Here is a 27,071-nt window from a genome sequence, read left to right on the forward strand (position 1 = left end):
TACTGGTAGATGCCAAAGATAGGATTTGGGAGTAATACATACCGCACTGAAAGGATCTGGTCATAGAAATCATAGAAATCATAGAAACCCTACAGTGCAGAAGGAGGCCATTCGGCCCATCGGGTCTGCACCGACCACAATCCCACCCAGGCCCTACCCCCACATATTTACCCACTAATCCCTCTAACCTACGCATCTCAGGACTCTAAGGGGCAATTTTTAACCTGGCCAATCAACCTAACCCGCACATCTTTGGACTGTGGGAGGAAACCGGAGCACCCGGAGGAAACCCACGCAGACACGAGGAGAATGTGCAAACTCCACACAGACAGTGACCCGAGCCGGGAATCGAACCCGGGACCCTGGAGCTGTGAAGCAGCAGTGCTAACCACTGTGCTACCGGTCAGCAGAAAACAAACTGGGCACTGGATGAAAGGTATTGAAATGGCATAATTATGGAATAGATTACGTAGTTCTGGTCACCACAGTTAAAAGAAAATATATGGAAAGGGCTCAAAAGAGCTCAGCATTATTCAGGCCTTAGGGACTGAAGTCAGCAGAAAAGGCTAAAGCTTACATACACAGCACAATAAAGACATGCAAATGACTTTAAAATACAGAACTGAGAGAAAACTAAAAAAGACAGGAGTACAAGATTCACAAGTTTCGAATAAGGTCAGGTAAGTTTTACTCAATAGGACAGCACATGTGCGAGGCAGAGTTCCAGAAAAGTAGGATCAATTGATATTTAGATAGTTATTTAGCTCCCTTTTATTGGGAAGATACATTAAAGCATTTCAGCACAGCCACAGGCAAACTGTAAATGAAAAATAGGATTAGAATTGCAAAATAATCAAAATCAGAATTCATTAATTAGACCCCAAGCAATTGCTTAGCATGGCAGTAAACTAATTTCATAGATCAACCCATTTGAATCCAGCATTTTTCAAAACTCCCCTTCTATGAAACATAGGATAAGGCTGGGAAAGAACATTGTTCCTTAAATTAGGGCATGTTCTTAGTGGCGAGGGTAGATAAACATGATAGAACAATAAATGGACTCTGGGTCATGAAGCAAAATCCATCCGAAGGCCCGTTTCCACTCAAGATAATGTATTGATATTCTTTGTAGTCCCAATCCACAAAGTTCAACCCGTTTTTAATTTATGCCTTTGTAATAGGTGGCAATACCTTGTACCCCATATGAAGTCTGCAGCAACATTACGCCCGTTTAAGTCACTTACAAAATACGTTGATTTCTTAAAGCAAAAGGTAGACAAACCTGTGTGTATCCTGAGATGAATATTGAGGTAATAGTTTGAACGAAAAGACTTTCCACAGTAACTGCATTCACCAGATGAGCCAGCCTCTCTACTTCTTCCTCGCTCTGAGCCATCCTCACTCCTGTCTATGGAGAGAAAATAATAAAAGCCATTTTAAACTACTTCCCTCCATCATCTGACAATTTTCTTTCTGGAAATGGTGCACTAATCCAAAAGGGTGAACCTTTACTAATTATACATTACATGCAATGAAAGCACTTCAAAATTACACGTTATTAACAGGTGGCAGAAATCTTTTGAAAATGGGTTGCAAGAAAATTAATTTGCATCTATATCCTCAAAATTAGTAACTGTAATAATGCAAAAGTTTGCAAAGCCAAAGTATGAATCCAGAGTATAAAAGCAATAGGTGACAACCAAATTCAGAGGCAAGCTGTCAATTTAACTGCAGACTACGAAGCCAGTTGACTATTCAAAAGATTTTATTTTGTTACCTTTCTTTTCTCCACACCAAAGAAGCTGGATGCGCCCATCAACTTCAGTGTATTTGGAAATTTGAATGTTGATTTTAGGAATACAGCATTGCCTCCACACAAGATACATCAGTTACTTATCAACTATAAATCAATGCTTGGATTACCAACTCTATAATGTTCAAATACAATTTGCCTGCCCATCGGATTAGTTGCATTCACCATGTTCATAATTTGCTTTGCATTAAACTGACAAGTGAATGCAAAAATGCCCAAATGGAAAATTCAATGTATGCATTGCCTAGGTCTAAGGCAGCATTGGGAAATCTCAAACCAATGATAAAAGCAAAGCTCCCCTTCTATACACCACTCTAAGGGAATCTGACGTAATCAACTTCAATAAAACAGTAGGAATATGAGAGATGTTGCAGAGATGCACAGGGTGATCCCAGATTTAATCCTATGTAGATGTGCCAAGATAGCCAATACAAGGTAGATGTCATTTTTTTAAAATCTTGATATTTAAAGAGGAGAGCCAGAAGTGTTGCTGCTGAATGCTATCCAATGATCATTAATGGAAAGATGTGAAACATGCATACACACAAGCAAATACAGCGATATAGGAGTCAAACCCTAGAATTGACATTTACCATTGTAAATTTCTGGGGCTCAAGGTTGTCCATTGTCACATTACAACTAGAGGGTGGGTAATCAATGCTACTCCAGAGACACCCATCTTTCAAAAATGAAAACAAACCCATTCAAAAATTTTCCATATTAATTCCCATGATGCAGTTGCAGGCTGTGGCCACTGGATGGACTTGTGATCAATTTAGAAGCAGCTTCCTCAACTTAAGTCGTCATCATCATCAGGTTTATTAACTGACCCTAAACACCATTGTATGCCATTTACTAATGTGTTAAAATGATTACTCAATGCCTTAACCTTCAATAAAAGCCATACTAAACGGCATTTTGTCAGTAAATTAAACAAATATTAACTTTCAAAAATGTCCTCAAGTTATTGAAAGTTTCTAGATAAAAAGGAAGGAGCAAAGTAATGGAATATGGTATGGACACCATCACCTTGGACCAATTCCAAATGTGCACACAATATATAATATCGCATATGCACATAACTTCTCAGCCATCTGTAAGGTGTAAGGCAGAAATTCAAAGGCCATGATAAGGTTGGTATACAAATGACAAGAACCCAATGAGGGTGAAGATTGACTACTGGACAATTAAAATCGATTTTTTTCCAAATTGGTGGGGAGCACCTGGATGTAGGGCACAAGTTTGCATAAATGAGGCATGAGGAAGGTGAGGAGTGGAGGGACTAAGATGAAGTTTCGGAGAACCAAGGAGAGCCTTAAAATAACTTAAAGTTTAACTTTACAAAGGATAATGTGATAAGGAAGGAAGATGGAATAGTGTGATTAGTGCTAAATATGGTCATTTTCCTCCATTTTTTTTCCATGGTATTAAATGTAATTCTTCACAACCCTACACATGCTAATGTGAACTTCAGATTAGCCTATTCACAATAGTACCAGTAATTAGTCATAACCAGACTTTTATTCAGTTGAAGGTCATTTTATCAAACGGCAATGTCACTCGCATTCCTAAGGCATCAGTAATTTAGTAAAATGGAGAATGTTTTTACTGTAATAAAATAGCAGAGCACTAGATGGTGCAATCCTACTGTAATATCAATCTGACAACTGGCATGTACTAATAACTAACTTGTTGTCCAAGTTAAAAAGAATGAGTCAAAGATGCTTCTGGCTGAATCCTGAAAATCCATTTGGTCAAACTCCTCGTAGCATCAATGGTCTGCAAGTTAAGGAAAATGTGACTGCCTTCGAAGGAAGAGGAGTACATACACAGATATTGTTTAAAAATCCCAGGGTGCGCATCTTTAATTGTCATTCCTGGGGAGAATTATGGTTTACACTCTTCCATCTTCAGAACATTCAGAAGACATTAAAAAGGGACATCATTCTCAGTAGCAAAATAAACCCAATAATACTGTTTTTGGAGTCAAGGATCTGATGTGAATGTTTGCATAAGTATTGGTCATTTTCATCTGTCATTGCAAAAAAAAAGTCAGTTCCAAACTCAAAACCACTGATCAAAATTAATTTCAACCCTTTCACTGCCCCACTAAAGTGATTTGGTCAAGCAAGACATTTCTAGCCCTTGTACATTAAAAGCAGAACTAACTATCCGATCTATGTCCACCTAAAACAAGGGGGTCCTTGTCCAGTTTGAAAGTAGTTATACTAATCATTGTCAGGCAGGTTTTTTTTTATAAAAAGAGGTACCGCACAGCACATGAGGAGGTGATCACATTTCATCCAACTGATGCTGCCACGTGACCATAATGAGCTTCCAGCTTCAAAACTATTTTCATGTTAAGCACAGCAGTTCATACAGTAGCCCTTCAACCAGAAGTGTCTCAATTACACCACAACTTCCATTGTGAAATGAGATTATTCTCTCACTGGCAAGAGATGAAAACAACCAGTTATAAAAGACTTCTTGCATGACTGAAATCGGATATTCAAAAGTGTTTTTCCATATGTACCATATAGCAAACCTTTCTATCTGCATCAGAGATGAGAGATTATCCTTTCTACCAATTTAAAGAGATAAACAAAATAATCAATGCACCATACCAACAATGCCGGAGTAAAATAGTCATGAAAAGGTTATACTGTAGACATACACATTTCCATAAATTCACATCTCCTTACAATGCATACATATCCAACAAATAGTTATTGGGTTGGGGAGGAAAAGAATCAATTCAATAATATTTAGTTTTTCCATGCGTAATTAACTCATACCCAGCAACTCCACAGGCAGAACACCAACTTTCTGCTCCTTTCCATTATTCTAGTATCTTGCCAGCGTGAACCATGCTGTCGAATTGCAGACTACGGGGTTGGGGGGGGCTAAAACTGTTCAAAACAACTTGCATTGTGGCTGGATAGGTGCTGGATGTGAATCTCACCAGAGAAACATTAAATAGTTTGCGTGATATAGGAGACAGCAGCCTCGAGGTTTTGCGACACATATTAAGAGGATTTGGTCAAGATAGCAAGAAGCTTTGCTGAAATGTCTTGTTTGACATCACTAGTGGGGCAGTGAATGCATTGTTAAATGCCATACCCTACCAACTAGACCACTAGCCTCAGACTTTGCTGAAATCACCACCACCACGCTTTCACTCACCCACTAACAATCCCTATCAATTACAACCTATATTTTAAATTCATGTGCTTCACCACACAATGCTACACTAAGCGCTACTACTGCAAGCTTTGTAGCCACATGTCACAGCCTGCCGACAACACCAGCTACTCAATCATGTCAGCATGGACTGCACGACTCTTCTTTTATGAAAAGATGGTGCATAACCAAAGTAACCCAATGTACAACTGTATAACCTTCTATCCATGGAGACAGCTACTGGGCAATGAGCGGATTGTCCATGGAAAATCAGCAACCTCCATCGGCCATGCAGCCACCAGTGGGCTCGAATTGCATAGTAACACAATCAAAGATTAAAACGGTACACACGAGGTTGATCATCAATTTTTGTATGGCATAGTTTTAATTCATAAATTTGCTTTGGAATTTTTATTTTGTGGTCGCTTTTATTTTTGCATTGTGGCCAAGCCAATGTTGTGATGGTCAGTGACAAAGACAAGTCAAGTCGAGGCGTGAATAAAAAAAAAACTGGGATTGCTGGTTCTGCTATTTAAGAAGGGTTGTAGAGATAAACCATGGAACTACAGACCATGGAGTCTCACGTCAGTGGTAGGGAAACTATTGGAGAACATCTAGGAGAGCATCTATCTCCACTTGAAGAGGCAAAGCTTGTTCAGGGATAGAGAGCATGGCTTCAGAGGGAAGTCATGCCTAATAAATTTGATCGAAATTTTTGAAGAGGTGACCAGATGTGTAATCGAGGGTAGTGCAGTCAATGCAGTTGATATGGATTTCAGCAAAGTCTTTGAAAAGGTCCCACGGAGGAGACTTGTAAAGAAGGTAAATGCACATGGGATTCAGGGTAATTTGATAAAGTGGGTTCAAAATTGGCTCAGTTGTAGGAGACAGAAGGTGACAGAGGCTGCTTTAATGACTGGAAAGCCAGAGTCCAGTGGCATACCGCAGGGATGTGTTGGGCCCCCTATTATTTGTCTTTATATAAATGACATGTATGACTATGTGGGGGTAGGATTAGTAAATTTGCGGAAGACAAAGATTGGCTGGGTTGTTAACAATGAGGCAGAGGATCTTGGGCTACAAGATATAGACCGAATGGTCAAATAGGCAGAACTTAACCTTGAAAAGAGAGAGGTGGTACACTTTGGAAGGATTAATTTGACATGCATTCAGTGAATGGTACGACACTAGGGTAAATACATACGGTTACGGGGATAGGGCCTGGGTGGGATTGTTGTCGGTGCAGGCTCAAATGGGCCGAATGGCTTCCTTCTGCACTACTGTAGGGGTTCTATGATTCTTGGTGTGTTTATCCACAGATCTCTGAAGGGGGAAGGGCATGTTAGTAGGATGTTGAAAAAGACTTATGGGACACTTGCCTTTATCAATTGAGGCATAGATTACAAAAACAGGGAAGTCATGCTGGAGTTGTTTAGAAATTTGGTAATAGAATACAGTGTGCAGTTCTGGTTGCCACAATTACAAGGAAGGTTGTGATCGCACTGGAGGGGGTGCAGAGGAGATTCACCAGGCTGCTGCCTGGGATGGAACATTTAAGTTATGAAGAGAAGTCGGGTAGGCTTGGGTTGTTTTCGTTGGAGCAGAGAAGAGGGGCAACCTGATCAAGGTGTACAAGATTATGAGGGACATGGACAGAATGCACAAGGAGCAGCTGTCCCCCTTAGTTTAAGGGCAGTCACGAGGGGGCATAGGTTCAAGATGAGAGGGAGGTAGTTTTTTGGGGGGGGGGGGGGGGGGGGAGGCGTGGATGTGAGGAAAAACATTTTTATCCAGAGGGTGGTGATGGTCTGGAATGCACTGCCTGGGGGAGTGGTAGAGGTGGGTTGCCTCATCCTTTAAAAAGGAAGTGGATGAGCACTTGGCACGTCATAATATTCAGATCTATGGGCCAAGTTCTGGCAGATGGGATTAGGTGGGAGTTCAGGTGTTTCTAATGTGTTGCGAGGACTCAATGGGCTGAAGGGCCTCTTCTGTACTGTATGATTCTATGATTGTGGTTATTGATATCACTCGAATAAGCTTTTCACGAACAGCCTGGCCAAAGTCGCTGTCTAAGTCGCCTTCTCTCCCTCAAGCTCCTCAACTGCTCACCATATAGCTGGTGAACAGGACTCTCAATTCAATGGGGATTTTGGGCAACATAACAGCAGACGACCATAATTCTTCAGTTACACTGCAGAGTATCATACGACTTTTCAGAGCAGCCTAGGCAGTGGAAGTGTTTTTGCACACTAATGGTCTACTTTACTGCACGCTACACACTGAACCAGGCCTATAGCTGGCAGGGTGACAACTGAGCTATGAGCTTTGATTGCTCAAATGCAGCTAACAAAGTAGACTGCCAGACAGAAGACAACAGGATAGTATTGGATACTGACCTATATGTGCTACATATGGGAACAAATAGTTGGACATTCAGGAAGCAGAATCCCCCTCAGCTCCTAGAAGAGCAAAACAGTTGACATACAATGCCAATAAAGCACAGTACATGCAATCTATGACAATCTGCATCATGGTGAATCCTGCAATCCTACTAAGTCATGCGTGCTCTACCTGCTTGAGCACTGGCAGGAGACTGAAACATAGTTTATATTCTTTGAAGAGAGTAGCAGTGACCTTTTGGAAAATTAGATGTTGGAAATATTGAGCTGGGAGGAGCCAGGTGTATTAAAGCTCATTGCCAGACACCTTGGCAACCACTGGCAATGCAACCTTTGCCCTACCCTGCTCCAAGGTTGCCTGTGTGGCTGCAGGTGATACATTTCAGGGCAGACCTCTTCACTCAAGTGCCTACATTTTAGATTAGAAAATGGCATCCTGAACTTTCTGGGAAGAGAAGTGATCCCGTTGAGAGCCGCTCTCCTCCCGCCTTGAGCAACGTGGCTTGCTCTGCACAGCCACTTGTCAATTTTTTTCTGCTGGTGCGTCCAAGTATGGGAACAACCGATTCGTGCAGAAGTCAGTTAAAATCTCCTTCAGCACCTGCCTCACCACTTCCTGGAGATGTAAGTAACTTGAAACAGCAATAGAAAGCAGCAAACACTTGGGGCATCAAAGCAGCAGCCAGAAGAAATCAAGTGAGCAATTAGCCTAATCTTTAAATAGCACTTGTGTGGGGAGGAGGGATTCCTTCCTCCTGTTATGTTGTGCAGGGTTTGGGGCGGGGGGGGGGGGTGGATTTTCCCCAGAAGAAAGATGCTTGTATCACCCAAAAGTAACAGATGCAAGCTATTCCAATTTCATGGCCGTAACTTTTTGGAAGTTAATTTAATCTTCACATTCGGTATTGCTGTTTCAATCTACATAGAGTCTGTGCACAGCGAAGGAGTTTCACTTGCTCATATCTACATGAATCTGTAGCATGCTTACAGCAGAAAGAGAGAACACTCAAGTACTGTTTTACATTACAAGGCATCAGAACACATTAGACTTGAATTCGAGTTTTGAATTGAAATGCATTAAAATAGCATTAAACATTAGCAGCAGGAATCCATTCCTTAATAAAAAGCAAGTGTCGTTGCATTGAACTATTTCCTAGTGTAGGGCAAAAAGAGTTTGCAACTGCTGTGAAGAGTGTTCTTTGCCTTTCCTCATCACCTATGGAAGCAATTTTCACAGGACCAAACATATTTAAATAGTTTCAGATTCATTACACATTTGATCAAATCCATTGTGGGATTTGATTCGAATGGCTTGGACCCTTCCTCAGACATGGAAAAGAATTAAAATGTGTAATGGGATGCATGATGAGATTTTTAAACAAAGCTGGTTTTAATTATTTACAGATATTAGAAGAACGCTTTATCAGTAAGTCAATAATGTATGTTTCATTTGAATGCTATTGTAACAATTTTATGACAATATGTTCCACTGCAATTCCCTGTGGTGTAAACTTGGAATGAATAGCAATAAATAACGAAAAAGGAGTCTCAAGTATTTTAGCTCAATAAACTCACTTCTGATTCAATTACAACTTAAAACCTCACAACTTAGCTTTAATTACTACCCATCATCTCAAAACATTCATTAATTAATTGGGGAGAATCCGATTTCACATTTTAGTAAGAAACTAATTCTTCAGATTATTTTTTTTTAAACTTAGAATTTGGCAAGACTACTCCATTTTTGAAGGGTTACTTCAATTTGATAGAGTTTTTTGAGGAAGTGACAAAAACGGTTGATGAAGGAAGGGCCGTGGATGTCGTCTATATGGATTTCAGTAAGGCATTTGACAAAGTCCCACATGGCAGGTTGGTTAAGAAGGTTAAGGCTCAAGGGATACAAGGAGAAGTGGCTAGATGGGTGGAAAACTGGCTTGGCCATAGGAGACAGAGGGTAGTGGTCGAAGGGTCTTTTTCCGGCTGGAGGTCTGTGACCAGTGGTGTTCCGCAGGGCTCTGTACTGGGACCTCTGCTATTTGTGATATATATAAATGATTTGGAAGAAGGTGTAACTGGTGTAATCAGCAAGTTTGCGGATGACACGAAGATGGCTGGACTTGCGGATAGCGAAGAGCATTGTTGGGCAATACAGCAGGATATAGATAGGCTGGAAAATTCAAAACTCGAATTCAAGTCTAATGTGTTCTGATGCCTTGTAATGTAAAACAGTACTTGAGGTGGCAGATGGAGTTTAATCCGGATAAATGCGAAGTGATGCATTTTGGAAGAAATTTTTTTTTTTTTATATATACTTTTCCAATTCAATCAAATCAAATCCAATTCAGAGTCTCAACAAGTTGAGACATTTCAGATCCAGGCTGACAGGACAGGACGGGAGACCAAAACCACCCTGTCCTGGGCCTGATCTACATGAGTCAAGCTGATTGGAGAAGGGGGAGGATCCTCCTCCAAGACTTGAGCTCATTTGCATCTTAGCCAAAAGGCCGAGATGCCGCTTTTAAAAATTGCTTCATATGAAACACATGAAGCCTCAGTGTAACCTAATGACCTCAACCAAGTGCAGGCGATCCATACTACACTTGATCTTAGCCAAAAGGCCGCATTTTGGAAGAAATAATGTAGGGAGGAGTTATACAATAAATGGCAGAGTCATCAGGAGTATAGAAACACAGAGGGACCTAGGTGTGCAAGTCCACAAATCCTTGAGGGTGGCAACACAGGTGGAGAAGGTGGTGAAGAAGGCATATGGTATGCTTGCCTTTATAGGACGGGGTATAGAGTATAAAAGCTGGAGTCTGATGATGCAGCTGTATAGAACGCTGGTTAGGCCACATTTGGAGTACTGCGTCCAGTTCTGGTCGCCGCACTACCAGATGGACGTGGAGGCGTTAGAGAGAGTGCAGAGAAGATTTACCAGGATGTTGCCTGGTATGGAGGGTCTTAGCTATGAGGAGAGATTGGGTAAACTGGGGTTGTTCTCCCTGGAAAGACGGAGAATGAGGGGAGATCTAATAGAGGTGTACAAGATTATGAAGGGGATAGATAGGGTGAACGGTGGGAAGCTTTTTCCCAGATCAGAAGTGACGTTCACGAGGGGTCACGGGCTCAAGGTGAGAGGGGCGAAGTATAACTCAGATATTAGAGGGATGTTTTTTTACAGAGAGTGGTGGGGGCCTGGAATGCGCTGCCATGTAGGGTGGTGGAGGCAGGCACGCTGACATCGTTTAAGACTTACCTGGATAGTCACATGAGCAGCCTGGGAATGGAGGGATACAAACGATTGGTCTAGTTGGACCAAGGAGCGGCACAGGCTTGGAGGGCCGAAGGGCCTGTTTCCTGTGCTGTACTGTTCTTTGGACTACAGGATCACCCAAAAGTTTGGCTTTATCTAACTGAGATTCAGTGGCAGAAGCTTTTCTACACAGGTTCTTATCCAAGACAAAAAGGGAACTTTACAATTTTGAAAAATGAGAATCAACAAGCACTTAGAGCATTAAACCCAAGCATCCAAATAGTTTCATACTTTCCTACCTGATGAAAGTCCTTCTCCTAGTACTCCATCTTCCGAGCCCTCTTCAGAACCCTCCTCAGGTTTGTCAGTTCCTGGGCTGTGGTCTTCAATTGCCGGAACAGAGTCTATAGATTGAGTGCCAGCTTCCCCATCAACTGAAACTGGAGGATTCTCCACACTTTTCCTGCCTTTCCGGTGTACTCTGGAGTGGAGTACTAACTGGTGGTAGGTTCTAAAAATCTTACCACACATCGTGCAGTCAGTCGGTTTAAGTTTTGTTGTGCAGTCGGTGGGTTTAAGTTTATTCTGGGTTAACTTGGGGTCAATTTCCACATCGCCCAGAGCAGGTGGTCCATTCTGGCCTATATTGTTGTTCTTGATTTTAGGTTTTTCAAGGTTCTCCAAGGTAGGACCATTACTGCCTTTATCGGTGGTCCAATGTTCACTAGAATCCTCTTTGTCAGAGGGTTCCTCTTCATTCTCAGAGTTTGCTATTTGCCCTGGATCTTTCACATTCTCTCGGCCAACTGCCACCTTCCCCTTCGTGGCCAGCTGCCAAGCTTGGTACGTATTGAAAGGATCGAGTTCGGGTATCCATTTTCCCACCTTCACAGATTTACAATTTGGTGACAAGAGGGGGCTTAAATTTAGCATTTGCAGGAATGTTTCCTGTGATGCCGCAACTTCCGGATTTAAACAGTAATCATCCATTCTATCATCATCAGGCAGATCCTTATTGTGAACTTTACTATGTTCCTTCAAGCTGTCTTTATTTGGGAAAAGAAATCCACAAATCATGCACATTTTATAAGGAGACACGACATTTCCCGAAAGTGGTTCCTGCGTCGCAACGTTGTTGATGGTTGCAGGACCTTCCAAATCCTGCTGAGATTTTCCCCTAGCTTTACTCAAATGTGTTCGCATGTGGTTTTTCAGAAACCAGGGTTCCTTAAACCGTCGTCCACATACATTACAACCATAGGTAAACGAATCCTTGTGCTTCCTCATGTGTGTCTCCAAACTCAAAGCACTCTCACAGGTCAGTCCACACACTTTGCAGCTGAGTTCACCGTCATCTTCATCATTTGCCTCCTGTTCTGGAGAGCTTACTGTAACGTGGGCCTCACCAATAGGACTCAACCCCTCCTCCACACGGAGAACGGCAGGCTCACATAACGTGGGCCGGTGCTGTATCACTACATGGTGACGGAGTTCTTCAGAGTGTCGAAAAGCCTTATTACAAAACATGCAAGGGAGAGGTGGACATTCTTCAGCTTGGGCTGCAATACTTCCTTCCAAATCATCCAGGAACAATGCAACACCATTCATTGGTGAATCTGTCTCATTCATTTCAGTGTCATTCGAACAGATGCTATTCGGCAAAGTTTTTGGGATTTCAAAGCTCGCAGATGACAGATTAGCCTTATTTTTTCCGGTTTTTCTACCCTGCTGCAAATGGTCTACCTTGTGCTTTTGAAGATGAATTTTCAAATTTGCTTTCTGGGAAGTTCTATGGTCACAAAATGGACGCTTTTCATTGGCGTGCATGTGCATGTGTTGTGTTAAAAGACTACCAAAAGAAAAGCATTGGTCACAAATTGGACAATGATGTTCAATAGAATTTCTTGCATCACCAAGTGTCAAGTTCACATCATCTCGGACATCCTCAGATGTTTGCATTACGGTGCTCTCAGTAGATTTCATCACAAATTCATGAGGAGGCTGGTCAGAAAACCAAGGCATAAGCTCTTCTTCAGATGTTCTTTCTTGGTTGTCTTGATATTGAATTCTCATCACATTATTTGAAACAGCAAAGCTTTAGAATTTCAATCCAAATCTCAAAAGCTTGCTTTTCTTGTGTCCTTGTACTTACAGATGCAGGGTTTCAATTGCTGAAAGCAGAATACACAGTATTCAACACACAAGATTAAAAATGTCACCATTTCACTCAATATACAAAACTAGTTTAAACATTGTGTGTTGGTGCCAAAAACAACTGAATGGAAAATACAGTTCTAAATTCAGGATAAAAGATACTCTACACAAATGTGCATAAATGTTTTGCACTGCATTGCAAATGTCAGTGATAAAGGATAATAAAAAATTTAAAATCCAAAGGAAGCAACTCTTTGGCAGGCTTTATTGAAAGCTCTCCAGCTTGAAACCTAGTAAACATTCACTTCTCTGCACATCTGTTTCTATTAAATGGGAGACCTAGGTATCTGCCTCCATTTTTCCTTTGCACTCATTCATCAGCCTTGATTTTACCATGGAAAGAGTGGTTAGCCCATCAGTGCTAACAGTTTTTCAAGTGGAAATCCTTTGGCAACTTTCAGCAACAATACAGATAGTTAAACCTGGAAATTATGAGGCTGCTGTCAGAGTTGCCACTATCCATTACAAATCTGTCCCGACTTCATCCTTCTCCCAAACAATATGCACAAGAGTGGAGCAGACTGTTTGCAACTTTGGTATCAAAGAGGATCCAAAAATGTGCTTCCAGCCACACACCTGCACCATTAAAACAAAAACTTAGACCTAGTGCCTCCTCAGTAATGATCATCCGACTCCATCTCTGCCTCCGTTTGTCTGCTGTCAAAACTGTACCTTGGTTACTTCTAGACCAAGCACTCCAGGATGACTTCCCACCTTCTATCCCCTGGAAACTGGAGGTCATCCAAAAGTATGCTGCTTGTGGCCTAACTTGCAAAGTCCCATGTTCCTACCATCTTTATCCTCACTGACCTATTCTGGCTTGCAGTTGAGCAATGCCCAAAACTCTTATCCCGATTTTCAAATCCCTCCTTGACTTTGCTCTCATCTCTGCAAGCTCCTCCGCTATCAAGAAAATTCTGGTTTCCTGAATATCCCTTATTTTAATTGCTCCATCAATGGTGACTGTTCCCTCAGCTGCCAAGGTCTGGAATTCTATCCCTATATTATTTCCCTCCCTTCAGATACTCAAACTGTGGTTAGCACCGCTGCCTCACAGCGCCAGGGTCCCGGGTTCAATTCCCAGCATCTACTCATTCTCCCCGTGTCAGCGTGAGTTTCCGCAGGGTGTTCTGGTTTCCTCCCACAGTCCTGGTTAGGTGCATTCGTTATGCTAAATTCTCCCCTCAGTGTAGGCGCTGGACTGTGGCAACTTTGGGATTTTCACAGTAACTTCATTACAGTGTTAACGCAAGCCTAATTGTGACTAATGATAAACTTTATCGGTCCTAATATGGGCTTGTGCGGATCAATTTGTGTTATAACACTTTTGTTGAGTGGGTGAGGCAGGAGCAGTTGTGGTCTTCAGTTCAGTTACATCAGCTAATCATGGGCGTTAGACCACATACTCCAGGGTAAGTATCCAGGCAAGTCTTTGCAGAGGGTCTTGCGCAGCAGAAATCAACCCATCAGAAGTTTTCCTGGCCAATTTCTGTGCACACCACATCTTTCAAGCCTCCAAACATGCATCTGCATCCAAACTCAGATGACCTGGATACCAGGTCATGGGGTCTCATTCTTTCAGCTTTTAGTTATTGCTAGATTTTTACATCAATTGTCTTTTAGTTCTGTTCGTGCCACTGATGAATTAACCATACTTAATTTCCTGGTTCAGATTCTGCACTGCTCATTAACAATTGATTCAATCTGACTTGAGGAGATGATCTATTCAGAGATCCCATATCTCCGATAGATTTTCCTATACCAAAATGATTTTCTAATCACAGAAAGTTATGCAAGTGTAATGAATGCTGGTGCCACTGACTGCAAAACCTAGCCCAATGTTTCACTGCAGGCTACTACCAGAACAGACAGACCCCTTTCCCAGTATAACAATCAGAATGTAACATTTTCTGGACATTACCCCGAACTAACCAGTAGCATTCGGGCAAACTGCAAATCAGATGAAAATACAATATCAAAATTTCTTAAAATGGAGAAGCCATTGCCCTTGCCACCCCCTTTCTGGATTCTCCAGTTTTGCATTTGAATCAACTGTAAAAAAATTGAAGTTCAAGCCTTACTTCTAATAAAGGATCAATTCACTGGAGGACATCAAGCACCGAATCTGTTTTTTTCTAAAGGTGGCCAAGATTTGCTGTTAGTCTGCAGGTTGTCACCAATGTAATAATGTAGGTGAAAAAAATTAAATTTTACACACAAACTACCAACTTACAAAAACCTGTTTAAGTGCTGGATCACCTTAAATACATGCAATAATGCTTCTCCATCTGCAACTAAATCATCTGACTAATTCCAGAGTAGTCATGATGTGGAGATGCCGGCGTTGGACTGGGGTAAACACAGTAAGAAGTTTAACAACACCAGGTTAAAGTCCAACAGGTTTATTTGGTAGCAAAAGCCACACAAGCTTTCGAAGCTCTAAGCCCCTTCTTCAGGTGAGTGGCTACTGAAGCACTCACCTGAAGAAGGGGCTTAGAGCTTCGAAAGCTTGTGTGGCTTTTGCTACCAAATAAACCTGTTAACCTGGTGTTGTTAAACTTCTTACTGTAATTCCAGAGGGCAGGGGAAATGACTATTTTAACCTCCAGAACGTCCACCATGCCCCCAGAAGTTCTAGGAAATTAATGTCATCATTCGCAAAATTGAGGCTATCCACTCAGCCCCTCGGCTATTCCCAGTTTGGACTTCAACTTGATACCTTCCCCAACTTTCCCCTCAAGGTATGCAGGTGTGCAACCACCTGAAAAGTCCCCCACCAAGGCCATGTACAAGTCAGTCCTTTTGGAAATAGTACGCACTATGGCTACGCAAAAAGGGACCTTGTACTTAAATTGCTCGCACACTCCACATCTAACTTAGTTACCCACTTCATCTGCAACACATGATGCTTCCTTGATTTTACAATCTCTTCCCCCAACACCCCCATTCATCCACCCTCAAGGCCCACACAGTCACAAAATCACCAGAAAACTGTCCAGCCTTCATTTCTCAAAATGTTGCTACTTTGTAGTTGGCTACGGCTAATAAGCGGTGACAGCTACGAAGAAGAAATAACCAGGGTCATTGTAAATATTCTGCAAACAATGAGTGTAAAAGCATTTGATCAAGGAGAGAGCAAAACACACACTTATCTTCCTTTAGTAATTGAAGATGCAACCGCAATACATTTCAAGATCACGTTTGGTTTAAAAATCTAACGTCAGAATTATTTTAAAATCTATTCATGGTAACACAAAGAAAAGGTATTTCGGCATTGCATGTAGTGTTGGGTACTATAACCAGGGTGATGACCAACTTAGGAATAAATTAAGGGACACTGGAGGTGTTGGTGAACCTGTAGAAGCAGCGATGTGGGTGTGGGGTAGATGCTGGCAAACCTGGATGACCCCCCCACCCCCCCAAGACCTCTGTGAGCATCCCCAAGACCCCTGTGGAAAATCCCAAGTGCAAATCAAAGGGCTTGCAGAACCAGAAATCACAGAAGAATTTTGGGACAATTATGCATCCCAGGGAGGCATGACTTTGGATGTGGGGCAAGAGGCCAAATTACTGGACAGTTCCAGAAAATCCAGGATTGTCAGTCTAACTGTCAACGGGTTCCTTTTCACACATTCTTTCAATGATTGTGACTGAACCAAGACCATCACCTACCACGAAATCACCATTTGCATCCATCCCAGGAAGACAACAACTCACATGCACCTTGCAGCAATTATAAGCTGGGAACAGCCAGGCCTTTGGCTCTACACTTGCTACAACATCTCTACAGCTATTTATTTGTTCAACTACTCCTTCATATCTACCTTGGGCACCTTAGCGCCAGGAAAACTAACCTCCCATCCCAGTTGTTCGTCATATGATGCTACTCCACCTCACCTGCAGTCTAGGACAAGTCATTTGAGTATTTAGTAGACTGGTCCAGTCAGGGCATGGCATAGGTTTTCTGCCAAAACCACACTCTGGAATGATGCTGGAGAGCAAAGATACTAATTTGACTTCTTTTCTGCAAAAACAACCACCTCAAAAATCACTCTTCTCTGCCATTCTACTTCTCTAAGAGCAGAGTGTTCATAGGTCTCCTTTGTCACCATGACTAATGGCTGTAGGCCACTGGTTGCCTGCAGATTCCATCATTTATACTTGAAACATTAAGAGAATTACCCAACTATTAAATATGGGAAATGGGTGTTGTCAGCTGTGACTCAGCTGGTAGCACTCTAGCCTACAAATCATAAAGTTGCGGGTTCCACTCAGGACTGGAGTACAAAAATTTAAACTGAAACTCTAGTACAGTGCTGAGAGTATGTGTGCTTTTGAAGGTGCTAACTTTCAGATCAGTTGTCAAAATGAGACTAATAATTTTCCATCAATTCGAATCACAAGTAGTTTATATGATCCTTATCACATTGCTGTTTGTGGGAGCTTACTGCGTTTTGTTTTTCATTCTTTCGCAGGATGCGAGTGGCATTGTCTAGATCAGTACTTGTTGCCCATTCTAATTGCCTTTCAGGGGTGGCGGTGATGACGAGCCCGGTTCTTGAACTGCTGCAGTCCACGTGATGTTGATGCCTACAATGCTATCAGGAAGGAAGTTCCAGGATTTTACAAATAAGTGGTTTTAAACTTGTGTATGGAGATTGCCTTCAAATATTAGGCATTCTGCAAATCCTTCTGTCCTTCCTGAGATAATGGTATTTAACGAAATGGAAGTGTGTTAACCAAGAAAACCATTTTAGAACTACTGTTGCAAATGTTAGTTACATCATTAAAACTCACTTTTCCTCCCAAATTTTAATCCCCTCTTTACAATACTAAAAAGAAAAATACAGAAACAGAAAGATTTCTTGATTTGAATCTCCATGCATGATTACATATTTTTCCTCCTGAGAGATAATTTGGTAGGAAATGCCGACCAAAATAGATTACTGCAATACTGTCGACAAATACAATTAATATTTTAAAAATAAAAGCTGGTGTTTTTGATCTTTGTTGCCTACATACTGCAAAGACCTCCATGGCCCCAAGGAATCCCGCCCGGCTGGAGGTATTTTTTTGAGCTTTCACACTGAAGCTCCAAGTATCACACACACAGCACTACAGGTCTCTGATGGAAACTCCAGCAAAGCAAACACATACATTTTCAAATCAGGGTGCTATTCTACAGTGCAAATACATGACCACTGTGGAGTGAGGCTGGTGGGATGAGAGCGAGCGAGCTGACTGAAGTATTTCTTTAATGACACATCATAGATTCATTTATGCTGGTACTGTTGGAACCTAGCTACACACAAGTGCTTTGTGCAGCAGGTGGTACTTGCAGTTGTGCCAGGTCGACTACACAGCCCATTATTATTTTGTTGCAACATAACTGGTTTTGTACTCAAGTTTCAATATGAGCCATGTTCTTCTAGAGTTGAGCATTTAGTATCTGGCAAAAAAAAACTCAGCCAACCAATTCCACCAGAATATCAAACAGGGGCTATGTGTTGTTTATTGAGCTATCCTATTGTACAATACCATTCTACATCATTGCTAAAAACCCTCCTGCTTTCCAAAAACACTGCAACTCCAACAACAGTAGATGACTTAAACCCACTTCTAATCTTTCACTGAAATTGTAGTTGGTTGTACACTTTTCATGTGTGCAATGATAGGAATTTGTGTTGTGATATAAAACAAAACGAAAATGCTAAAAATACACAGGTCAGGCAGCATCTGCAGAGAAAGAGCGTTAACATTTCTGGTCGATGACCCTTCAGCAACCTGAAATGTGACCTCTGTTTCACTCACCCACAGATGTTATCTGACCTGCCAAGCAGTTCCAGCATTTTGTTAGAATTTCAGATTTCTAGCATTAACAGTATTTTCCTTATGTTTTTTTTGTTCAGCATAAATTGACAGCTACACCACAATCAGAAGCTTAGGATGCACCGAGTTTGTGACTACACTTTGAACGTACTTCACAGGCTGTAACACACCGAGTAGACTGGTGATCATGAGAAAAGTTATAAAAATTCCCTTCTTTCTCCAACACCATTATTAACTGCACTATTTGGGCTTGTGCATTTGATGGATCACTATTGCTTGCATTAATGGATGTTTTGGCTCTCTGATCACTATCATACCACATCATAGCACGCATATATGCAATCTGGTCTAAAATTCCAGCATCAATCTGGTGACGAAGCTTCAACATTCAGCTTTGAGTGCTGCTTTTGCAAAGAGTATCACCACCAATTGCACCCCTCCCAAAAAGAGACTGATTGCTGGGATAATCCTCGGACCTCAGGTAAATTTACAAGATCCACCCAGGAAGGCTCAGAAAGCTAATTTACCTGACAAGTTACAATTTGCCAAGCTTAGGCCAGAGTTGGTACAAGGTCAATTTAAAAGCGGTCGAAGAACCATCTTGAAGCACTGATTCTTAAAGTTGGACAAGCAGAGTTTAGTTTATTCCAAATGAGCAACATTCATCTGTGATAGATATGAAAAAAAAGACATTTTTCTAAATGGGATGTGGATGTCACTGGCTAGGCTAGCATTATTACCCATCCCTAATTGCCCCCGAGAAGATGGTGGTGAGCGGCCTTCTTGCACCAAAAAATAGACAATGCTGAAAAATCTCAGCAGGTCTGACAGCATCTGAGGGGAGAGAATAGAGCCAACGTTGCGAATCTGGATGACCCTTCATCAGAGCCAAGATCAAAGAAAATCACTGCATCCGCAAGTATTTTGCTTTTTGCCTTCTTGCACCACTGCACACCCTGTGGTGTAGGTACACCCAGTGCTGCTAGGGAGGGAGTTCCAAGATTCTGGCTCAGTATGAGAAAAAGAAACCTGAAACAGCCAGCATATCATACCATTGGCTGGAAAATCCAGAGGACATTGCTAGCTCAAAATAAAACCTCCAATACAAACCATCAGTTTTGTAATGGGAACAAAAGCAGCTTTAACACTGCATCACAAATTTATAGTCAGTGGTAGTAGTATTGACCACACTTCCTGTAACAACCTCTCGCAAAAGGGAATCAATGTGCACAATGATTATGGATGAGAGAGACAGCAGCAGTTAATACAATGCAGTATTAACCCAAATATAAATGTGTGCTTGACACTCTGGCTTACATTATAAATGACAAAAAAAAACCTGCTTGACAAATATCCAGCTTGAAAAAGAAATCTCTGCCTATAGTGCAATATTGTTCACATGGCTAGTTGAGAACCCAGATGTGGCTAATTGCACCTTTGATTGATATGGAAAAACAACAGGCATCCCTTGGTTGGCCATTTGATCTCTCGTATCAAAATTCCAAACCTCAGTTAACGAGAGACTGCAGAAGTTCCACGTTGATGCACATTAAGTACATTTACTTGTATTTTATGGTGAATTTGCAATGTGGCCAAAAGAGCATCACCGCAGCCATGCCTTAGGCCAATTAGTCATTCCTACTGGACCACGTTGTTACAGCATTAAATACACCATACAACCAGAATTAAATGCACCATACTGTCAAACTAGTTTCCTCATTGCTGTTGTATACAGAGGAGCTGTCAAATAAATGCCACTTAATTGACAATTGTCATAATCACGGAGATCAGATCTTTGAAAAAAATTCATAGGAAATACAGTAACCCCCTTCATAGATTGAACACATTTAACATCAATATTCCATACAATAGTGTATACAAGACTTTCATTTAATATGGTAGGAAATCAGAAAGGAGGTTCCACCCAACCCCTCCCCACTTCAAAAAAATTCAGGTAAAAAATAATTCACAGGATTAAAACTAAAAATTAAAAGCAGGAAATAAAATAGTAAAGGGTTCAACTACCAAGAGTACACCTGTCTTATTGCTGGCTCCAGATGCTTTATAAAAAAACCTTTTTCCTTTTTGTTGAGTTAAACACAAAGAGAGACTTATGATTTAGAAAGAGCAACATCATAAACCACACCAGCTGTAACTCCACGCAAAACTGAAAGAAGTGTACAAAAGTCAAAAGGATAAGATTTCAGGAAATTGCATGGAAGTGAAGAAGAAAATTCAAGATTAAAAGCAGAAAATTAAAAGGATGTTATTTTGGTTGAACATGTCCTCACTCCCATTATTTGTTCACACAGCAGTAACCGAATGGTACTGTAATTGAAGTAATTCCAAGCCAACATGCCCAGCGTCGAGGCACTTTAACTCAAAATCAGCTACACTGGCCAGGACATGTCATTCTTATGCCCCACTCAAGACTCCCGAAGCAACTGTTCTACTCGGAACTGTCGCAGCTCGAGGCTCCTAGGAAGACAGTGGAAACACTTAGGGATGTCTTCAAAGCATTGCTGAAGATCAAACATCCCTGTTGACACGCGGGAGCCTCGGGTTGACCAAAATGGGAAGTCTTACTGGGGAAGGCACCAATACAGAAAAGCATCAGGAACACGAAGACTGATATCAGGAGTGCCAAACCTCCAAACTCATCTGCCATCTGCCCAACCCGTCAAAATTTAGCAGAGTCCGCAGAACATGGAATGGATCTATCGGCCATCTCAGAACACATCAAATCAGATTGATAGCAAGTAGTCTTCAATTCCTAGAAACAGCCCGAGAAGAATTGCACTAGCACTAACCAGCAAATAGTATACATTTGTTTTAAAACATTTAACTACAGTGAAACAGCGTTGCCAATATAACTACCAAATGATTCCTACTGTAAAGAATTTTAATTTGCCAAAAAGGAGACATCCATTTTCAATTACAGATTACAATTAATACTGGCTAGACAATTTAAATGAAGTGCTAATTGCCTTATCCAATGATTTCAGTTTAAACAGCATCCCATAATGGAGGAGATTAACATTCTAGTAACTGAACAGCAGCACAAGCAGCAATAATGGCAGAACTAGCTACTGCTATCACAGAAATCTTGCAAATGTGAATGGTTCAAACTGACTAAAATATAAGTTGCCAGCACAACTGTGGGAGGTTCAATAATTTGCAAAGACAACCCAAAGCTATTACAAAACTGAACTGAAGTAACATATTAAACTCAAGGCATAAAGGTGCATTTCACTATATTTGCCTGCGTTCAGCTCTTTCACAATATGAAAGCCAAACCTGGATTCTGTTCCTCTTTCCATTGTTGCAAGAGTAAGCATCTATTTATAACCTTCAATAATATAGCTGCAGTTGAGCTAATTTACAGCAGTTTACAGAGACTGTTTTCTTAGATGGTTCCAGTAATTCCAGTCCAACTTCACTACTCTCAAGTCAATGCAAAGTGGAAAGGAATTTAAGTTATTCTCCCATATCCATGGTTCTTTTTCAAAGATATTTAATAGAAGTCTATTTGCACATCATCCAGGCTACATTATTTTTACATATCCTAATTTTCAACTTCCTGCTTCACAGGCCTTCATAATGTCTCAGCCCAAGTAGCCATTTATTCATCTGTTAGCCTCCGTGGCACAGAATTATTACACTGAAACAGGATTTTATCCTCATCTAACACCGACTCCACATCAGAACTCCCCAGATAGATAATGGGAACTTCAGACAATTTTCCCTTCCCTAGCACAGAATGTGAGAATTGTGTTGCATGGCCAGTTAGCTGATCCCAGCTGCAGCACGGAGCTGGGGGAGGGAGGGGGATGCAAACCTGGTACTTTGTACGGTTCAGCTGGTAGCTCAATAAACTCACTTAAGCTATCACAGGGGCACGAAGAAACAAGTTTGTTGAATGGGCAGTGATTTAATTACCAGAGTTTATAGCATGCATGCTGACTCATTAAATTGGCTCCAAACAGAGCCTCTGATAGCAGAGTTTGCAAACAAACGTTTTGTAAAGGAATAGCATTAAAACCAGAAACAAATCGAAAAAAATCCATTATCACTACACTAACCCAATACCATTGGATATCCTTCTGTTGTTTCCTAAATGGAGCTTTTCATTTAATAGCAATGGCTCAGCTTCAGAGGTTTACATTCCTGCTCTAAATGCACTTCCTTCTTGGTTTGGAGCTCAAATCAGCTATAAATATCTTTCTTCATGCGACTTCACAACATCTCAAAAAAGGTGTACTTTTGCTCCAATCTATAAACACTGCTGACAAAGATTTAATGAAAACTTCCTGAACAGTACTCTAAGTTGTATGCTGATATTTCTGTTCATAGTAGACAAATGTCATTACTCTGTAAAAGTGGGCAGTCCTATAACATTTTTAAGCAGGCTGACAGCCTCTGCAGTTTGCTTCCCAGGATATGGTTTGTGCATTGTGGCATTCATTAGAGTTCATTCTCTTTCATCACAAACATAAGAACTGCAAGAAGAAAACAGCTGGAATGGTGCCCGATTGAAATACCGTATAATGGGACGATATACAGAGAACAATGGACAGAAAGTGAATTATTCAACATACACAAAAACACACCTAATTACAGCATCATCCATCGATAGAACTAAACGGTTTGGACAAAAACATTAAAACATCTTCCTCATGGAAGTTAACACAAGAAGCGTCTACAACTGTGTTAAACAGAAAATTTAGAAAGTGGATTTAAAGGCCTTCAAAATGGAGGTACATGCATCCCATGAAGTCAGGCAAGAATGATTCTGGATAGGAGTATATCATAAACATGTTCCATGAATTCAGGTATTGCTGGCCTTTATCAATCCAAGAAACAACCATCAACATAAGAGATCGAAACACTACACGGGTTCCTTCAATTCTGTTGGAAAACCAAGGTTCATACCACCAGCATCCATCAGAACAATTGAAATTTACTGCTTCTATTCAAGTGATATCTGTGGCACTCCCTCAAGTGGCACTACACAACTATTACAACAATACAGTTCTAAAATATTCCACAAATGTTATTTTCAACAAACTGCTGACATCCTACAATGAACAATTACAAACGCATCAGATCTGAATTCTATACCCACCGTGACATTTGTAATGCAGTAATCATTGCCCCATATCAAGCATACCACAGAAATCCCTATGGGCAATATTAGCAACTATTTTCATGGAACTGCCACAGCAGCACACAGTTTCCTCCAAAGATTATTCTAAATATTCAAGCTGATGGGGCACAAAAGAGGGATTGTTGCGCTGGGTGGGGGAGGGAAAAAAAAGAGGGGGAATAGTCCACTTTACATTCAAATACAACCCACAAGAATACCTCCTTACTGCAATGAGCATCCTACAATAACATGTAGAGGAGAAAAACATGAATTTATACTTTAAAATTATTCATTCATGGGATGTAGGCATCACTGGCAAAGCCAGCATTTAATGCCCATCCCCAATTGCTCTCAAGGCGTTGGTGGTGAGCTGCAGTCTGTGCGGTGTAGGCCACCCACAGGTGTTGATACATCAATGCCTTGTCATTTCAGGGCAAGAGAAGTGATCACTTTTTCTCAGATGGTTGTTGGGCATTTTGTTCATTGGAAAAATATCCTTGCATTAAAAGGAGTGCATTTTGCCCAAAGTTTCACAAAAGGAATGGTTTACCTCTGATTAACGAGCTAAAGTGTTAGCATTGACCTTTTTTCATTAAAATTTACAAAAATATGTGAAGGTACAACTTCTGGCACTTTGATGTTTCAATATTGTAGTCTAATGATCCTTAAACTAGATGGTTAAGAGATATATACAGGCCATCATGCCCTACCCTCGGACAACTTGAACAAAATGTGACGTTATCAACATCAATCCAGAGTTTCTGACTGAAGTTGGTATTCTATTTGCATGCACATTCATTTCACAAGGGACAGCCTACAAACAAAACTCAACTGCACTCAAAGTTAAAAATCAATTAATTTAACATGCTTATAAGTTACTGATCTAATATTTTGCCTAGGATCCAGGGAAAAAATAAGTTCTGTAATTAAACTCAAAATCAAATTGTCCAGCAAAGATGTTCCTGCTTAGAAAACAATGCAAGGAATAGACTTCACTAGACTCCAATTTCAACAATCATAGAACCATACCTGTTTATAGCACAGAAGATGCCAATATGTTTGCATAGTGTTTTGCTGGAACAGTCCAACAGTTATTTCCATTGTCTTGCACAGTCCTAAGTTTAGTCTTAAATGGAAAGGAAAATGTAAGAACTTTCCGAAAAGATTCAATGGTCTGAGCCACAAATACTCAATTCATGTTGAGATCCAGCCTTTGGCTAGTTCAGTATTATTTAGTGAAATGCTAGCACTGTTTGTTCCCAACACTCAGCACTTATGCAAATCAACAACCCAAAAATTGCTGAATCCATAATAACTGCCACTGACAGGGTCCTCTTTTTTAAAAAAAAGAAAAACAGGCTTTCCTGGCAGCCTTTAAAAACCCAGCAAGTTTACACCGAGGTTGCTACCAGATGTGTGATACTCATGCACCAAAGACTAGCGATATTAACAACCCAAGACAAAACTCACCTTTTCCTATTTACAACCAGCAGCTGCAGTGTAAATAGTCCAAACTTTGCCAGTAGTTTAAACAAAACTATTTTATTAAATGGAAAATGTCCCAGTTTAAAGCTGTACTCTGTCTCACTCAAAACCATCTGACTTGTATTACTTGTGAACATTACCTAATGGAGGGAAGTTATGAATCTCAGTCCGAGTTACAGCTTTTCATTTAAAAAGGACCAAAATGAAACGTGAACAAAGGGGTGTGGTGAGGTTAGATGTAGCTAGAAATGAGAAACTTGCATGATAATTGTTTGTACTAATTAGAGCTTAAAAGATTCTTATTAATCCATTAAGATGCTAAAATTCAAAAAGATTTTATTTGTAAAAAATTACATTTTACAAATTATTTGAATCCAATTGAGAAAGTTACATCTCAGCAAATTCCAAGATTGTTTGACAGAATGACCTGAAAAAGATTTTTTAATACTACTGCCATTGTGCAGTAAAAATTCATTTCACAATTTGTGTCACTTCTCTTCTCCACTAATTTTTAAAACTCAAGATGCTCAACAAAAGTCTTTGTTAGACCCAATACTTATTTGTGGAGAAAACAGACAAAGTAACATTTCCGATGTGGATTCTACAATAGAACTGAAGGGTCCACACGAAACATTAACTGGTCCATTCTTGACACACATTATACTTCATCCAAGTGTTAACCATTTTCTGATTTTGCAGAAACTACTACTTCTACTTTTGTTCTCCAGCAGGAAATATTTGCACTTTTTGCAATCGTTTTGTCATAAGGGATCACTATAATGAACACTACATTAGATATTTTACCTGAGCAATTGTTAGATCTCCCCTAATACTTTGGATAGTTGCATGATGAGCAAATACTTACATGAGCACCAGCCATTGGGTTTTATGTGCTGAACACCGAATACTGTTATACAGCAGGTAGAAACAACTGGTAAAAGATTTAGAGCTTTCGAATATTTATATATAAAGAGTTGAATATTAGAGGGCTGAACTACACCCAGTAATTCCCATTTATGAAGTGGTACTAGGCGACTGGCAGCTGAGTGAACAAACAGAAAAAAGGATGTCACATCATTTGGTCTTGCTTACAATGGCTGCATATTACATTGATGAGTCATGAGGCCAGAGTTTTCAGGTGGAGTGCAATGCTATGGGGAAGCTATGCATAGTCTTGGACCAACAAGAACTTAATTGTTCAAAGGGAGAGCAGGATGGCTCTGTGCAAAATACAGAATATAGAAGGAATGATGTATGGTAGTGAATAAAGTGCAGGGTCAATAAAAGGAAAATGCACATGCTGGGTTTGCATCTTTGAGGGATACAGGATGAAAATGACTGACAGGCACTTTCTTAAATAGACTTCAATTAAAATGTCAAATTTGTAATAAACACAAACTGAAATAAAGTTATTTCTAGAACAGTTGTGGAATCAAAACCCTTTTCATATTTAATTTAGATGGAACTCAGTGCTTCCCAAATAATGGTAACAAAGGCAGAAGCATCACAAATGACTCTTGGGGGCCAATGATGCATCTGTTTAAATTAGTCTTGCATGTCTGCATACAGCTTTGAAATACTGCCAAAAGTGCAATCCTGGGGGTTTACAGATCACAGCTATAAAACCATTTCATTTGAAAAAAATCTGGCAAACTGATTTTATATTAGTCCAACATTAATTCAAACTCTGGTAAACTACCATCTATGAACCAGCTCCCAGGTTACACTACTAAATCCAGCCTTGTTATT

At 40.6% G+C, this 27,071-nt stretch overlaps 1 protein-coding gene across 5 annotated transcripts in view; it reads right to left on the reverse strand.

Annotated features, from left to right (window-relative positions):
- znf217 (zinc finger protein 217) overlaps window positions 1-27,071 on the reverse strand; it is a 59,908-nt gene that overhangs the window by 17,683 nt on the left and 15,154 nt on the right. For all 5 annotated transcript variants that reach the window (XM_078236422.1, XM_078236427.1, XM_078236424.1 and 2 more), the window contains 2 exons: window positions 10,948-12,819; window positions 1,283-1,408 (listed from right to left, as the gene is read on the reverse strand). In XM_078236422.1, the coding sequence (XP_078092548.1) occupies window positions 1,283-1,408; window positions 10,948-12,721 (1,900 nt within the window). In that variant the 5' untranslated portion in view covers window positions 12,722-12,819. The remainder of the gene's footprint in view (window positions 1-1,282; window positions 1,409-10,947; window positions 12,820-27,071) is intronic.

The sequence above is a fragment of the Mustelus asterias genome, chromosome 20 (assembly GCF_964213995.1).
Source record: "Mustelus asterias chromosome 20, sMusAst1.hap1.1, whole genome shotgun sequence".
Classification (NCBI taxonomy): domain Eukaryota; kingdom Metazoa; phylum Chordata; class Chondrichthyes; order Carcharhiniformes; family Triakidae; genus Mustelus; species Mustelus asterias.